Source organism: Symphodus melops (assembly GCF_947650265.1).
Source record: "Symphodus melops genome assembly, chromosome: 1".
In the NCBI taxonomy this organism is placed as follows: domain Eukaryota; kingdom Metazoa; phylum Chordata; class Actinopteri; order Labriformes; family Labridae; genus Symphodus; species Symphodus melops.
This window is the reverse complement of record NC_136691.1, coordinates 1,753,558-1,771,171: the sequence shown is the minus strand read 5'-3', so window position 1 is coordinate 1,771,171 and position 17,614 is coordinate 1,753,558. Positions and strand designations below refer to the sequence as shown.

At 43.0% G+C, this 17,614-nt stretch overlaps 1 protein-coding gene across 8 annotated transcripts in view; it reads right to left on the bottom strand.

Moving 5' to 3' along the window:
* Nucleotides 1–351: 351 nt before the first annotated feature.
* Nucleotides 352–17,614, bottom strand: part of myt1la (myelin transcription factor 1-like, a) — a 62,892-nt gene continuing 45,629 nt past the window's right edge. For 4 of the 8 annotated variants that reach the window (XM_079344837.1, XM_079344838.1, XM_079344832.1 and 1 more), the window contains 13 exons: nucleotides 15,990–16,273; nucleotides 14,414–14,431; nucleotides 13,982–14,206; nucleotides 10,776–10,930; nucleotides 10,225–10,293; nucleotides 9,984–10,046; nucleotides 9,807–9,890; nucleotides 8,201–8,422; nucleotides 7,810–7,901; nucleotides 7,630–7,733; nucleotides 6,863–7,006; nucleotides 4,776–4,838; nucleotides 352–3,740 (listed from right to left, as the gene is read on the bottom strand). In XM_079344837.1, coding sequence (XP_079200963.1) covers nucleotides 3,600–3,740; nucleotides 4,776–4,838; nucleotides 6,863–7,006; nucleotides 7,630–7,733; nucleotides 7,810–7,901; nucleotides 8,201–8,422; nucleotides 9,807–9,890; nucleotides 9,984–10,046; nucleotides 10,225–10,293; nucleotides 10,776–10,930; nucleotides 13,982–14,206; nucleotides 14,414–14,431; nucleotides 15,990–16,273 — 1,664 coding nt within the window. In that variant the 3' untranslated portion in view covers nucleotides 352–3,599. The remainder of the gene's footprint in view (nucleotides 3,741–4,775; nucleotides 4,839–6,862; nucleotides 7,007–7,629; nucleotides 7,734–7,809; nucleotides 7,902–8,200; nucleotides 8,423–9,806; nucleotides 9,891–9,983; nucleotides 10,047–10,224; nucleotides 10,294–10,775; nucleotides 10,931–13,981; nucleotides 14,207–14,413; nucleotides 14,432–15,989; nucleotides 16,274–17,614) is intronic. The other 4 variants (XM_079344834.1, XM_079344833.1, XM_079344835.1 and 1 more) reach the window with 3 other exon arrangements.

Sequence of the window (17,614 nt, the reverse complement as noted above, 5' to 3'; positions counted from 1 at the left end):
AGCACTCCCATCCTACATTTAATTATTTTCCCCCCAATTACTTTCAGTTCAGAGCTCCAGGGAGGTGCAGAGATAATTCTATTGCCCAACATACAGGTGGCTCCAGGTTTGAAGTCCTGGCTAGCAGAGGCAGTTCTTGGTGGATTTACCGTGCATGGGTTCCCTCCAGGAGCTCCCATAGTCCCATATACCTGCACAGGTGTGTGGCTCTCTACCGCCCCGTGGTTGTGTACCTCATCCGTCTGTGCTCAACGTACAGCTGGGATCAGCATCCAGCCGCCGTGGCCCCCTCATGGGGATCTGGATGTTTTGTTCAGAAGTTTGTATTCGACACAAGAACAGCTCTTAAAGCAGTGTTGCAACACAAGATTTATTCAGAGCAAGAGATGCCAACACCAGCATGATAAAAATTCTACAAACTTCACAAGTCAAATTAAAAAGTGTCACGTAGCAACCCGCGACCTGAAACATACAGCAAAAGTACCAACGAAAACCCATGCCATGTGGTAAGAAAACTGTTGCTGAAAGTTTGCGAGTAACAGAGAAAAAGGGGTAAAAGGAGAAAAAAAATGAATGTTGTATAAAAACCCCTTTTCAATGCACTGCTGAAAAGTAACTAACATTTTCATAAACGAATGATTTCACAAATATTTATATGGATTTATTTTGCATTCTAGCATGTCACATGTTAGTGTTGAGATTCTCTATGTAAATAGTTACAGTTTAGCTTTTACATCTCATATTACAATATCTAGTCTATTGACTTTCTTTAAGTGGCAGAATTGTGCTTTTACTCCCATTTTCCTTTGTTATCAGTAAGAATAACTGACTTGGTTAAGAAAAAAAATACAAGCTGTCAGTCTATCTAAAGCGGTATCAAGCTGTCAGGAAGCTGCAGACACAAAGCTGTGGACAGAGACGTAAAGTCAGGGGATGAGGCTTCGCAGTTAAAGTCCAAAAAAAGAAACATCTTTAAAGGAAAACTCCCCCGTTTGGCAGTGAGGCAATTGCTTTTTCCGTTTTGGAAACTTAATTTGGCTGAGAAAAAGTTCCAGTCAGCACAAAGGAAGGAAAGAAAAGAGACTAAATAAAACAGAAGACAGGCAGAAATCATGTTTGGGTCAATCTTGTTTTAACTTCAGACTAACTTCTGTTAGTCCAGATAAGCACTCCAGCTTTTTTAAACACATTACAATGATCCCTCAATTCAGATAAAATACATTCTGTAACTTCACTTTTTTAAGAGATTTCAATTCCAATGTAAGTCCAAACATTTTATTTTGCATTGTCAGCTAGGTTGGTTAGCTACTTCTTATAAGATCATCTGGGCTAGCATAGCAGGCTACGCATAGATTTGGTGAGACATGATTTTAAAATTTACCATTTGTACCCAACGTTAATTTTCCTGCTGCATATTCTTAAAAATCCAAAATGAATTTACCACGGTTGACACCAGATTAAAAGTATCCAAAGGCCAAACTTTATAAACAAATAATTTCGGAGGTTGTAAATATCGCCACAAGCTAACTAGAGTTAGCATAAGGTGCAGGGTTGCTGTTATCCTATATCTCCAATAGTGACGCATGATTCCCAATCTGGTCAACATGTTTGTCGTCCTATCTCCGACATCCAACTATCGAGGTTTATTACCCCAGCTGACGTACATATCTGGAACAAGGGGAGTGGATTTAGGGCAGGCAGGACGTGAAATTTAAGTACGCTTTCAACGGACACACTTTCTGATTGTTCGCAACATAACGTGTTTAAAAGTTAGAGATCATTTTTGAAAAACTAAAAGAAGTGAACTCGTCAAGGTTGTTTTCCATTCTGTTTGTCATGACTTTAAAATGTTCTGGCGTGAAAGAGGTGAACAAAGCGAAGGGTCCAGAGGGGGAGTTTTCCTTTAAATAGAAGAATCACCTCTTTGACATTTGCTCCGAGTTGCTTTCAAACAGGAATCACCAGCACAAAGTCTTTGTCGAAGTCACAGTTTCCACAAACTCGCTGTACAGTTTTTGCTTCATTTACCACGTGTAATACTTTTTGACAAACTCCAATAAAGTGCATGCATGATCGACGGTGTTCTGAAAAAAACATACTCCACCACCAGTGCTGTGATTTTCAAACTGAATGTCATCATAAGGCCGATTCAGATCAAATACTCAAGTCGGTTAAAATTCAGTGCACAGACATCGCGTTTTTTTTTTTTCGGCTGCTGGCTGGCTCAGATTTTCATTCGTCTTTTTCAATAACAATCAAAGAGAATTAAAAAATAAAAGTGCTGCTTGGTCATCATGTCGTCTGGCATCATGTACCCTTGTGGCTCAGACAATTCGATGCATGATTGGAAAGACGTTTTCATTTCTCTCTCTCTTTTTTTTTTTTTAAAACGGGACGAGTGCAATATACAATGACGGATGGGGGACGTTTTGACCCTGTAAGTCCAGAGGAGCCATCAGCATTTTTTAGAAAGAAAAAAAATCATATCTACAAATCCTTCCGCCCGCCAAGTGCCTCTTAAATCGACAATAAAAACATCAAAACATGGAAACAAAGGTGTCCCTGTGCAAAGACGAACATGACAGAACCAAAGTCCTTTCACCCGCGTCAGATTCCTAACACATGATTGTAGTAAAAGGTTTGTACAAAACGCAATACATTTATAGTTAGTAAAAAGAGCTATCTGTTCTTCGCTAGTTTTATTCATAAGAAATTGCATATACCCAAATATGTTTCATATAGATTGCATCCCATATCTAAACAAACAATTTTATATCATAATACCAATATTGCTGACACTTTTCCTATTAGCTAGTCGAGATTCACGATTAAAAGAACTTAGAAATGGCAGATTGTCTCCTACGTTTTCAGTAGCCATTGGTCTTTCTGCTTTGTTTTTTTATTTTCGCGTACGAAACAAAGTAAAAGGCGACACGAAAAGAAAACACTCTGAAAGGGGATGACGGAATTTGCACCAGTTAAGTTTCCGTGTCATGATGTTTGAAATCTTCTTTGATCATTATAATAGCGTTGATTCTTCTCATAATTTGAGTTTTAAAAATTTACAGTAAAGAGTGGCAAACGCAGTCCACTTTTTTAAAAAGGTGACAAAAAAAATGAACGACTTCACATCCATTCGAACGCTCTCGTGAGAAACGCCGCTCGAAAACATGATTGCTCTTCACGTTTGCCTTCGCTTCCGCTCTGCTCCCCGTTTAACCCGTGACGTCCAGTTTCATGTTACGTTAATCACGTTTAAGATTGGAAAAAAATAATAATAATTCAAGCTTACAATAAATAAATAAATAAATAAATACATACACACGAGAATGTGCATACATTAGCAGCTATAAACAGTACATCACATTATGTAAGATCATATGAAAATGTACAAAATGTGAATGTTCATTTAAATTTTTTTTCAAAGCAAGGCAACGACAATAAAAAAAAAAAAATACCCATGGAGTCGAGAGCGTATAACAGCAGACAAAACAAAAAAATGTGGTAGATTACAGCAGCAAAAAACAACCTTTTCCCCTCTTTTTGACTTTGATTTGTTGTTTTTGCTTTGCATTTGTGATTTTGGCCTCGAGTCACGGCTACACCTGGATACCCTGAACGGCCTGTTTGATGTTCTCCAGCAGCGCCTTGTTCTCCGGGCTCTGGTACTGGTCCTGGTGGGTGTACATGTCTGTCAATGTACTCACGTACGTGTCAAAGTTCTGTTCATTCATTGGCTCCTGTAAGGGGAAAACAAACCCATGAAGACACACACAATCAGCGGTATGCAAATTAAAGTTTGTCACAAATCTGTAAAACACTATTGGGGGGGAAAAGGTTTGGAAAACAGGCGGGCAGCAAGGGAGGAGAGGAACACCGGATCAGGCTCAGAGGAGAACACCTTTTCTAGGTCATTCAAATCATGATTAACGTCTTAACTTCAGCCTGTGACAGTCGACAAGATGCAACTTTTAAACATGCAAAAAATCAGGAGAGGGATGGTTAGCTTGTGGATGGATGAAATGCTTTATGTGCAGCGTATGGACACACAAGTTGGACTTTTAGGACTAATGCGAAATTGAAGTATTTTCAATTAATTTCTTTAAATAGTTCCAAGTCTTGTTGGTTTACATTTTTTTTTTTTTTTTAAAAACAGATGTTACCTTAAAAATTCTGTGCATACGACAAACAACATTTTATTCACGTTACGTTAAAGTGTAAACAAATCCAAGAAAGCCGTTAATTGACTACATTAAATTTGGCTGTGGTAAAAACGTTTATTCGGATATCCTTTCGTACGAAAGAAAACCCTTTCAGGTTCAGTACTTTGGCTAACAGGACTACAAACTCCACCTGGAGAAACCAGGTATATTAACACAGATGGAATTATTTTAACATAAAAACAAAGTCTTTCATCTCGCCCTCAGTTGAGTCTACGATTGGTCCTGATCCATCATGTTTTTTTGTTTTTTTACTGCCTATTTCGCCAATAGCAGGAATAGAAAACTAGACTCATTAGCTTCTTAAAGGTTTTGACCTTTTTTGGGGAAAACAACAAAAGATAGATTTCTTTCTAAAACATCATCAGCAAAATAGTTGAGTGTAATTCTTTCTTTTAAATGTTTTTTTTTTTGAGGTCTAAGTTAAATTCTTTACTACTGAAGTAGTCGAGATGTGCTGACGCCACAGTGGGCTAAAGGGGAGATATAGGAAGGGGGGAGGATGACAGTGCAGAAAAGAAGGATAATTGGATAAAGGATAAATGGATCTCTTACTCTGGGAGGCATCTGTAAACAGCAGTTATGCTTTACTGGGGCCTCTTTCTGGGGCGGCGGTCTCTACAGGAGAGGGTGTACAGAGAAGTCTATTAGCTCTGTTGTTGTACCCAAGGCTCGGACAAGTACACCCAGGAGTGAAGGGAACAACGTTCGTCTCTGACTCTGCCGTTTCCAAGTTGGAAAAACAACGATAAGAAATGCAAACTAATTTCCTCAAGTTGGCACGAATTGGAAATAAACAACTTGAGGCCTTTTATGTATTTTACCGCTAACAAGCTTTCTACCCATAAACTGTTTTCACTGTGTCAGACAAAATATCGAGCTTGTTTCTGATGAGATTGAAGTCAGATAAAATGGACATTTCTCTGTTGGCATGATAAAGTTATCCCACAAGCAACGATTGGAAGCCGAGACTCCAGCTATCAAGCGACTTGTGTTTTTAACTGTTCAAGGAGAGATTATCCAATTAGCCCCAGCCTTCTTTCTACACTGAGACAACATGATACCAAAAACAGCCAATGAGCACTTCACTCAAACTGAAACCAAAAAAAAAAAAAAGACAGGGCTGTTTTCCCTTCTTTGAAAATTGGTGATGCATTGTAAGGCACAGAAGAAGCACGTTGGCAAAAAAAAAAAAAGAAAAAGAAGGTGGCAAACAGAAAGAAGCAGATGAAGAATAAAACCTGAGTGTCCCTACAGACGAGGCTTGAGACGACGGTAACACCGCTCTGGATTCAAATCGTGGGCAGATGTTAGCTGGCATGGGATTGTGTAAACTTTTTATTAACCCACAAAGAGATTCGAACGATTAAAAGTCAAAGAAAAGACAGATTTAAATAATAGTCAGACATCTGCCCCCAAAATTTAAACTGCTAAAACCATATACACAGAAATACGGCCTGTGTCCATTCATGGTGCTTTTTGAGCTGGCGGCGACCTCGTGCTCGTCACAGGTTGCTAGGTTACAAAACATTCGATCTGCTTCATTAGCGCCGTGAGTTAGCTATTTCCCTTTATTCAAGGGATTATCAATGAAAAAAATGAAAACAATAACAGTAATAATAATAGTAAAGTCTTAATGGGAAAGGAGTCGTGTCTTTGTAAAAGCAGCAGCTCTGGATCTGAACGACGCTCCCAAGTCTGACTAGTTTCTCCACAGTCTTGTGTTGTTGACAAAGTCCCACACCTCCTGGATTTTTATTGGTCGGTAAGTGACATTTACGAGCACCCAACAAGTTAAGTGCTGAAAATCTGTGCTGCATTGGTTTTGGATTGGAATTGGCACTGCCAGCACAAAAACACGACTTCGGGCCTTGATCACACAGACGCTCCAAAAACACACGGATGAAAAAAAACCCGCTCGGAGCACCTGTCGAGGTCGGAGCGCTCGCCAATGCTTTATGTCTGCTAACAAATTCATAAAAATCTGAGGGTGTTTTTTTATGGGGTGCATCAAATAGAATTTTAAAATTGTAAATTGCATGAATTCGACCATCGCTTCAGTGAGTTTCGTCTGGACCTATCAAGTGGTAAAGCCCACCTCCGAACCTGATTTCATTGACTGCCAAAAGTGACGCAGACGAGTACAGAGCTGGAGTCGAAAATTCTTTAACTTTAATGGCAATCCAAAACAGCACTAGAATAGCGTGCTGTGCCAGAGGAAATCAACGCTTCTGCTGGTGACTTGTGTCTGTGTGATCGGGCCTTTAGTGGACACAGGCCCATAAATCACACAAGTTTGTTGTGAAAAAAAGTCCAAAACCAAAATCCTGCAAAACATTCAAAGAAACAACAATTAAACACGACGATTTCTAAACAAGTCAACGTACATCTACAGCTGAAAACACTTTCATGCACACCTAAGATTTCTGGATTGTACTGATGTAGAGCTCAGATTATCAAACAACAAACCAAAGAAACGATCAATTCTAAAAACATTAAAGGACTTTCTGTCGCTGCTATCAGACACGCTTCGGGTTGAAAACTTGTGTTTCTACGTTTTAGCTTGAGATGTTCTCTCTGAAGGCTGAAACCATTAAACCTATACGTCTCTTTCATGAAGGTCAGTGGACTCCTTTTCTTACCATGGTTGGAAGCTGGATATTTGCTAAGCTGTTTATGAGCGACTGGCTGAGGTTGGCCAGCTCGTGCAGCAGAGAGTCGTTCTGCTGTTCGATCACCTTGTTCTCCTCCTCGATGGACTTCAGGTTGGTCTCCATGGTTGTGATCTATTCATCCAAAACATCAATCAAAATATCATCAGACTTTAGTAGTAAGTAGTAAGTAAAACCCCCCCAGACCTCTGTGTATGCTCCACATATATATTCTGTTAGACAGACTAACCCTAACCCCCTACAGGCTGAACCTGGCTACTGCAATCCTGAATTTTTCTATTGGCTGATTTTGTCAACAAACGCGATAAATACTACGTGTAAGTGTCTTTCTGTGAAATGTTCAAACATTTAAATCTTCATGACGTCCCCCGTCCTCTCCTGCCCCCTCGCTGTCTCTCAGCGCTCGCTAACGTTAAGCTAACGGTTCAAACGTCTTGGTCTGCAGAAGTCTCTGGAGGAGAGACGTCCTCAACTTCACATCACATTTCCGTCAAGTCAATATTTAACGTAACGATTTGCCTTCAATGAGTACTCAGTTAATCCTTTCTCTATGTAACTTGTTTCACATTTGCTACTTCGCCTTCTAGTTGATCATTGAACGGACACTTCCTGTAGATTTTCAGATTAAAACTCAACCCAGAGAGGGCTGAATGGCTTCCTTTAAAACATTTCTCACATCTTCCACTGCGCCTTCTCTAAAATTTTTTAGACATTCTCCAATGCGTTTGTTTTCTTACTTGTGTCCTCAGCTTGATCATGTCTGATTCCGCTTCATTGTTGGACTCGTTCAAATCTTTGATTTCTTCATCCAGCTGTTTGATTTCTTCATCGTTTTCGATGCCTGAAACCAGAAAACATGATTTAGTATAGTATATGTGTTTTGTTTTTTTTTAAGGTTTGGTGGTTTCAGCTCTGACCTTTGCTTGCTCTTTGCTTGATTGTCAACATGTCCATGCTGCTCATTCTGGCCTTCTTCATAGCCGAGGTAGCACGGGGACACCCGGAGAGACTGGAACCAAACACACACACGATATAAAGTCTGCTGCAAAGTTCATTTCATATTTCAGAAATTAGTGATAACAGTCCTAAGACAGAATTTCAATATTTATTTCTGATCACATTTTGAACGTTTGTGATGCCATTATTTTGCATTTTAAAACAGTTTAAAGGAGCAGTATGTAGCTCTGCCCCTAGTGTTTAAAATGGGTACTGCAGTCTAAATTCAAACATTACAGAGAGCTGTCTCCCCAACATGCAAAAGTTAAACTTTGGTACTGTTGAAACAGGGTGACACAGAGCCACGCCCACCTCCGATGGGTCAGGAAGCTCCCGCTGACGTGTCCCGAGCCGTCACAGCCCGGGGTCGGGCAGGTCATCCCGTCAGTCTTCCCAGATTTCCAGACAAACTGCGAGCCGTTGACGTAGCTGTCCTTCTGCCTCTTTGCCGCCAGAGGGCAGCCTGACGCACTGCGGTGGGAGGCGTACTTCCCCGTCACATGACCCTGTCCGTCACAGCCGGGCACCGGACACCTGAGAGGACGGACAAAACAAAGAGGTCTCACTCTGTCTGCCTTTTCATGTACCAACACTCACGGCAGTTCTGACATGAAACGCCACATTTATTTAACTTGACTTAACTTTTGTTTTCTCTTAATCTCGAGGAAAGAGATTTTTCTATCATCATTTGACCGGTTTCTGAGTTTTTGGTGAGAAAGTGACGAGACAGCGAGGACACAAAGATAGAGGGATGCTAATTGCACAGAAACTCGTCGAGAGGGAGGACGCACAGGGCTTCATCCACCTTCCTCCCCTCCATGCTCTCTGCCTCGAGGTCTCAGTGTTGTAACCCTGAGCAGGGTGAAAACTGCTAACTCAGCAGATAAAACACCTCCTCAACTCCTCGTCCCTCCTCCTCCATCCTCCTCCTGCGTCCCTTAACGACCTTCCCTGTGACATTTGAGCTGATTAAAATGAGCCGAGCGTCGTCAGGCCGTTCCCCAGACGAGCTCAGGTTAAGATTAATTATATTTTTTCTGTTAATGATGATGGTGGAAAGAGCAGCGGTAGGCAGCAACAGCTGGCTGCAGAGTGACACCAGCTGAACTTTAGATTATTCACAAGGTCGTATTGGCTTAACATTACGGCTCTGCTTTAACAAAATGTCAGCCGCTCACTCCTGCTAACCTTTGCTGCTCTCGGCCTGCAGGGAGCGTGGAGGTCTGACCACAGCTCCTCTCTAAAATATTCTTTCCTAAAGTTACAAAGGTCACCTTAGACAGGCGCTGTTAAGAGTCAGAGGGGGTATGAATACGTCCAGAGCGTCGACACGGGGCCTTTACCTCCACAGACCTGCTGACAGCTCTATATTTAGGTCACACTTAATATGGATCCTGTCTTACAAAACTTCTTTATTCAAACTCTTACAAAACCCCCCAATAATGAGAAAAGTCCGTCCTCTCCGTCTTCTGCCTGCTCCACTTTTCAGAAAATGTGTGCTCAAACAGGCCGTGTGGAGATGTTCCCTTCATGACATCACAAAGGGCAGTAGCCCCTCCCCCAGGTGGGTGACCCTCCCACAGCTAGGTGTTTGTTCTGCCCTCTGAGTCTGCCTTCTCACCGTAAACAATAGGACATGGAGCCAGAAAGCACCGAGTACACCCGAGCCCTTCCAGAGAGGGGGCGTGGTCAGACACAGCTCATTTACATATTTAAAGCTACAGACACAGAAACAGCCTGTTCTGAGCAGGGCTGAAATAGAGGGGTTTATAGACATGATCAAATACAGGATCAGAGTGGATTTACAACAACACACTTCACACACATGATGAAGAGGAGCTCTGAGACTGATTTCACCTGAAGAGGAGGAGATCATGTGACCGTTCTTTAAAGGCGTTCTAAGAAAGTTTCGTCTTACTTGATTGGCTCCTGGTCGTCTTTGTCCTCTTTGCTGTGCAGGATTTTGATGCCACTCTTTTTGGCTCGAGGACAACCAGACAGACTGCAGGACAGAAGACAAACGTCAAGAAGACACATAACACGACGTGTTGTGACGTTTAGTTTGTGTCCTATGTGCGGCTGCAGTGCACCGTACCTCCTGTGGGAGGCGTAGTTTCCTGTGATGTGTCCAGATCCATCACAGCCTGGGGTCGGACACCTGAGGGACAGACAGGGACGAGGTCCAAATATGTCAGTACCAGACAGGTTTGAGAGCACTGTTTGGTGGTTTCAATCTTGGACTCGACCCTCGTTTGAATTTGTTTCCTCTCCAAACCGCTCAGACGTGTCGTCTGTTTTAAAGTCGTGTCACCTGCAGCCAGAAAAGGCAGACTCACTTGAGCTCTTGCGAGTTGGTCGTCATCATCCCGCGGATGTTCTTGTCGGCCAGCTGGCAGCTCGACAACCTGCAGGAGGAAAACAGACACAGAGTGAGCATCACTGACGTTTCCCCCTCTTGCTGTTGTCTTATTGTCTGGTTTCACGATGCAGATGAAGTCGAGTGAGATGACTTGAAACACACAGAGAAACGCAGCACATCTGTAGTTCTCTCTGAAGAAGTTTTCTCTCTCCTTATTTATCTCATGCAAAAACAATAAGTGGTTAAAAGACTGTATATGAGCTGGTACGGATTTTAATTCATCGACCAAGTTTAGCTTCTTTGATGACATTCGTACGCAGGCCCAGAGGTGCAAGTCAGCAAAATATAGTTTATCTACATGAACAACTTCAAAGAGACGCTCACACTCACCGCTAGGCGACTGGCGCCCACATGTGTTTTAATACTGACAGACGGGTTCAAATCTTTCATGGTGAGGAAATCAATCTATTGGACCTCCTGACACAGTTTTTTCAGTGTCAGTGTTGAAAAGCTCGGAGGGTCTCTTACGTGATGAGCTCCTTCTTGCCCTCCTTGCACGGCGAGTACTTGTGGTGGTGTTTGGGGCTCGGCATGGACACCTCGGTCGGGTAGCGCTGCTCGTCCAGCAGCTCCTGGAAGGGATCCATGTCGTCGCTCTGGTGTAAGGACGAGAAATAAGCAGACTACGACACGTCAGTACGGACAGTACACAGCACGACACTCTCCTTTCTCTGTTGATCTGACACAAACTAAAGTTTCACCACATTAAGTTCAGCTTGTAAAATCTTTATTATGTTGACGTTATTCTAAATGCAAAAAGACCAGAATGAATTATGAGCTGCAGGCGGCTGCTTTGCTAAACACTGATCTGTGTTTGTCTCTTCCTGCTGCTCCCAGTGTGACCCCTCTGGACAATTTGATTGACTGGACTCTTGATAATAGGTTGGTCGTTTCTTAAAAAGATCATGTGTCCTGTCCTGCAGCAGACGTGTTTGTGTTTGTGTGCTGCAGTCCTCTCTGCAGTCCTCACATCACACAAATCGTTCAGCCGGCGAGCTCCGGGCCCCGGCCTCCTCCTCCTCCTCCGCTACGTCGTGCTTCATTAACAAATGCAATTACTCTCCTGATTAAAACCTTTCACTTCAGCGCCTTAAATCCAACCAGGCAAACGTAGCAATTTGCTGCATGGAGCGCTCGGCGTGCTATCAGATCTGTGAGGGCTCAAAGCGTGCAGATGATCCATCATGTTTTACTGATGCATCAGGGCTGTGATTCAGCATCTTAAAGAGAGCTGGACGCAGCGCTGCGTCTGACCACACGGGGGCGCACTCAGTCTGCTGCATGCCTTCTGTCAACCAGGGTCACATGAACAAACAGACAGAGGGACGTTTTTAGCTTCAGAGAAACTTAGCTGACATGAAAGTTAATGATTCTTTAACTTCCCTTCATTCTTTATTCAAACGACTGAAATTAGTAAAAAAAATTGAAAAAAACTCAGAAATCTCTAAAAGATAAAAAAGCCAATTTCAATATCATACACATTTGACTCCTTCAAAAAGGGACAGGAAGAAGCCGAGTCAAGTCCGACCCCCATTCTTTACCATTAACAAACGCCAAATCCAAAACATGAAACGAAATGGACAAAAAAAAAAAAAACTTTAATGGAGTTATTAAGAAAAACAAACAAAAAAAGAACAAAAATGAACGGGCGCCATTAACACCTGAGAGATTCTCCTTCCTCCTTCTCTGTATTTATCAAAGATATATCTTTTGTGCACTTTTTTTTTTTTTTTTTTTAAAGTTGCATCATATTTGTACTTTGTTTAAACGTTTCGTCTCCATCTTTACATTCTCTGAACTAAACTCTCTCTGCAGACGTCCGAGCCGCCCGTCCGCCACGTCCAGGAGCTTTTTTTATAAGCGTTCATTTCACAGGTCCGCTGAACGGTCACGCCTCAGTTCCAACTTTTTTTCCAGTCCTTTGAAATAAATAAGAACAACTCCAGTTCATCTCTATATTAATATATATTTCCTGTTGTTGTCTTTGGTCAGCTGAGGCCTTTTTAAATCTGCTGTACGAACTCGACTTCAGTGAAAACGATTGTCTTCTTCCTCCTGTCTGGTTGTTGCCAACAAGTCAGTCACACATTTTAAACCCTGTTTGTGCAGAAGATCACATGACTGAGTCAGTCAGGAGGAATTACATTAAAGAACAGATGTGCAGGTGTAATACAGCTGTTTGTCTTTTAATATTTACTGCAATGTTCCTCCTTTTTCTCTTTGTTTGTTTTGTTTAATTATCAATATTCATTTTGGTGAAGGGATTTAAAAGACGTTTTTTTGAAGGTCTCCTTTTTTCGCTTCTTTTTCCTCAAACGTTTGTCTGATTTTATTTCATGTCTTTGTGACGAACGTTCGGCCGCGTCTTCGTATTAAAAGTGCCGTAGAAATAAAGTCGAGTCTGTGCGCTGATGGCCTAGCGGTGCTGACGCGTGCCCCCGTGTACGGAGGGAGTGGTCGTGGGTTCGAATCTGACCTCGGCTGTTAGCTGCACGTCATCTCTCTCTCTCTCTCTCTTCAGCGGTCCGATCTAATAAAGGCAAAAAGACCCACGACACGTCTTCAACATAAATAAATAAAGTTGAGTCCACTCGCTTCCTCTAACATTCCCACAATGCATTGCGTCCCGCTGAAGAGACGCTTTGCTTCTCCAAACGTTTCAGTGATGATGAGCGTCTACTTTCACTTCTGTTCTGTGTGATATAAACACACAGAAAGTGTCGGCAGCAGACCAAGAACTGTCTTTTATATCTTAAGTGTGCGAGCCAACGGGTCGCCAGAGCACGCCATCAAACCCGCGAGTGAAACAGGATCAAAGTATCGAACAACCTCAGCGGCTAATTTCAAAAAAGTTTGTTGAAATCCAGCATGTGATCACAAAACCAGCTTGGATTTATGAGCGTTTGGGGGGGGGGGCTGGAGCCAACCCCAGCCGTCATTGGACGAAAGTCCAGGTTACTGGATTGTTCACCAGCCAATCACAGAGCTGACATAGAGACACCAGAGGACGATTCAGAGTCAGCAGGTGAGCTAACCAGCGTGTGTTTGGACTGTGGGAGGAAGCCGGAGAGAAGGCACGCCATGCACACAGAGAGGCTCCTGACAGACGGGGATTCAAACCAGCAACCTCCTCACTGAGAGGGAGCAGAGATAACCACTGCAGCACCAGCTAAACACTAAACGCACACATCGGCCTTCCAATGAATGCAAAGTGATGCAAAAAATCATGCGTGCAGGCAGCCAGTCACACGCCCTCGCAAAGACACGTCCACAACTTCCCCTCGCGCTGCGTGAAACAGCTTCTGAATCACGTCTCAATCTGTGCAAACACCAATCCTTAAATATGAACTCAAGCTTCCTTAAATCTCTCAATTTCATGCTTCCAATTATGCTGACTCGGGTTAATGAGGGGGGCACGCTGAGGAAATATGAAACGAGGTGGTTTGAAAGTCCTAATGAGAGTGTGGTAAACATTCAGACCTGATTAAATCCTGCCTTTCATGTCACTGCTTTAATGCCTTCATTTCTAAATGAGATGATAAATTAAAGGTTTAGAGTCTCTCTCCGCCTCCATGTTGCTGAACTTCTGAACACTTCTGACCCCACACATCGCCTCCTGCTCGTCAGCAAACCGGGGGAAAGAAAAAAAAAAGTGACATAGAGCTTCCGGGTACCTCTTTGGGGTCCTGCTCGTCCCCCAGGCGTTTGATCTTGGTGTAGTCGACGGGCAGGTCCCAGCAGTCCGTGTCGCTCAGCTGGTAGCAGCGGCTGCTGAGCAGAGCCTGACGCTGGGGCGACATCGGCTGCAGAGGGGTCAACACCGTCCCGCTGCCCTCCGGACCCCCCGGCTGACCGTTAACATCCACGCCGCTGCTGTCGTCCATGTCGCCCACGGGACTCTGATGGTCGTAACATTCAGGGGGATGTTAGCAGGTGCAGGGATACAGCCTAGCATGTATGCTAACGAAGGTTTTCTGTCTCCTCCGGGCACTTGACTCGTCTCACTTCCTGTTTTTTTTAGCGTGTGTGTCTGTGTGGATTCTGCGAGACTCGACTGGACTACCAGCGTGAAGTTTGTCTTTTTATAAAAAATAATTTGTACTCACCAAGTTGACTGCTGAGATCTGGAAACATGGAAAAGAGTAGTTTATTCACATTATCTCAAACATTTGGAGTTTAGAGGCGGAGCAACAAGTCGAGTGATTCGTTAAAGTGTGAGCGGCGCTTCAAACACGCAGTGAAAACGTTTCTGATCGTGTGTCGTGCGTTTCTTTCGGGATTTCACGACGTTCCCAGATCTCAAGAGTTACATCGATGGGTACAATTTATCATCACTGATATAAACAACGTGTCTCTGAGCTTTAATTTGAAAACTGTGCAGTTGTTGCTACTTCCTGTTTGTACGATGGAGCCGGACACATTTGACTTTTTATGCATCTTGATTATATTTGTAAATAAGAAATACAATACAGGTGTTCCTCCAGCTGAACATAATGCCAGCACATATCAGAATCACTACCGGTGCATGTGAGTTTAAATTTATAACTCTATATATTTATGTGTTTTGATACAATAACATCAAAAACAAAAAGTCGTCAGCACCAAATATTTGGTCACTTCTTGTGTTTTATTTCAAACTACTTGAAAGCACATTTTATGTACAGCTAAAATTACATTTCATACTGTGCAAATATTTTCTATTTTTACGTTTTATTTCCTGCTAAAATTAAATTTTAAACTGTGCAAATATTTTATATTTTTAAATTTTTTTCCTGCTAAAATTAAATTTTAAACTGTGCAAATATTTTATATTTTTACATTTTATTTCCAGCTAAAATTAAATTTTAAACTGTGCAAATATTTTATATTTTTACATTTTATTTCCAGCTAAAATTAAATTTTAAACTGTGCAAATATTTTATATTTTTACATTTTATTTCCAGCTAAAATTAAATTTTAAACTGTGCAAATATTTTATATTTTTACATTTTATTTCCTGCTAAAATTAAATTTTAAACTGTGCAAATATTTTATATTTTTAAAAAAATTTTCCTGCTAAAATTACATTTCATACTGTGCAAATATTTATATAATTTTACACCCTGCTATAGTTTATGTTTCGTACAGTGCAATAACTAATCTGATATTTGTGCTACATCCATTCAAATGTATTATGCTGCTAACTGTAAATGAGTCCTACCACACACATCCCAGCTGACATTAACTAAAATCACTTTTTATATTCTTCTTGTTGTTTTTGTTTTTAGCTGTGTGCACTGCAAGGTGAAGCCGAGTAATCTCGTTGTACAATTTGCATAATGACAATAAATTCTATTCTATTCAATTCTATGTTGTCGGCCATGTTCCAGAAATGAAACGCCGCCAACGTGTCTGTGCGTTCTCTTTCTCGCTTCTCGTTGACGTGACTCGAGATCTGAACATGTGACTAAGCTTTGGATCTAAAAGGTGATATTGGAAATATATCAAACATGTTGACGAGCTGATCACAGGATGAAGGTTCGAATCCTCCATCGAGGAGGTCAACAGCTTTAAGTTTCTTACAGTATGTCATTTACAAATCCCAATAACGAGCTGATAGAGAGCGCCCTGTTTCCTCCCTCCTACCATCAGTGTGTGAAGTGTGTCCCAGCAGGTGTGTTGGTGCACGCCGCCTCAGTCTACCTGTGTCAGCAGGTCCTGGGGTTTCCCTCCCAGAGCGTGCGGGAGCTCCCTGCACCTCGTCGACAGGTTCAGGATGGCCGTGGCAGCCATGTGCGCCGCCTCCATGTCGTGGGTGTAGTCGAAGCTGCTCTTACTGCAGGTGCTGCTGGCGCTGCTCCCTCCTCCTCCTCCTCCTCCTCCCCCTCCTCCTCCTCCTCCTCCACAGCTCAGGCTGCTGCTGCTGCTGGGAGCGTAGCTGCTGGTCGTACTGCTGGCCGGGCTCGACGTCTTACAGTAGCGCTTGGCTGTGGGAAACACACACACACACACACACACACACGCGTGTTTGATTTATTAGATTGATGCTGGCGTTTGGCCAAACGGCGCAGCAGATGGATTGTTACAGAGGATCAAAAATACAAAGAGAAGTTAAAAATGTGCAAAGAGCAGTCAGACTGACGAGGAGCAACAAAGAGTGACAGGAAGTGAAAGAGCGGCGACTCTCTGAATTAACGAAAAAAAAAAAATTAATCAACTTAATGAACAAATACGGTCGTCTGCAAGAGCCGACACATCATCGGAGTCTGATCCATTCATTTATATACCATGAACACACACTTCTTATTCTGACCTAATCACACACACACACACAGCACTAATCAGGGATTCATCCGCCGCTCAAAATAGTCCCCAGTAAATGCAATAAATGCTAGCCAAAGTCGCTAAATGTTGATGTTAGGAGAGAGAGAGACTCGCTCAGAGGAGCGAGCGAGGGCGGGACAACATTTGGGAAAGGAGCCACAGGTCGGATTCAATCCTGGGCCGCCCGCCTCTGTACATGGGGCACACGCACCAACCACTAGGCCCCCATGCCAGTGGTAGCTAATGGGCTTTGGAGACTGGACTACTACTCAAAGCACCTCCACATGACCACACTGATGGTAGTGTCTCGTCCAAGGGCACATCGGACATGTGGCTGAAGGAGCCGGGGATCGAACCCCCGACCTTCCATGAATCCCAAAGTGGGAAAAATACATCCTTTCATTTCATTCGTTCATTGATGTCACCTGCGACATGGAACAAAAGAGACGCCTGGTTATCTTTTCGCTTCCTTTGAGGCGGCAGTGACTCAGTCCATCGGGACTCGGAAGGTTGCCGGTTCAAGTCCCGTGCGGTGCAAGTCAGTGCGTGTCCACAGGAACCTCTTTGTGCGTGTGTGTGTGTGTGTGTGTGTGTGTGTGTGTGTGTGTGTGTGTGTTGCATGATTCACACAGGGTAAAAACCTCATCTCCCCATCATGCATCAATAAAGTGAATCTTCGTCTTCTTAAAGCGCCTGCACTGAGCGTCGTGACGTCAGAAACTCGGCCGCTGCGTCGACACGTTGAACGGCACGCCGAGTAGAGTCGAGGCGTCTCTTCACGAGACGCCGGAATAAGAAAAATATGAAACAAAGGAGAACCGAAAGAGTCGAAGCGAAAATAAGACCGGTTCAAAAAAAGAGAGAGAGGGAGAAGGTGGGGATGATTGTACGCTTGCTGCAGCGGCTGCAGCGGCGGCGGTGAATCGAGGCTCGGCAGTGAAGCTGATGGAGGGAGGGAGTCGTGATGAAGGGGAGCGCAGACACCTCGTCTAAAAAACCTCCCT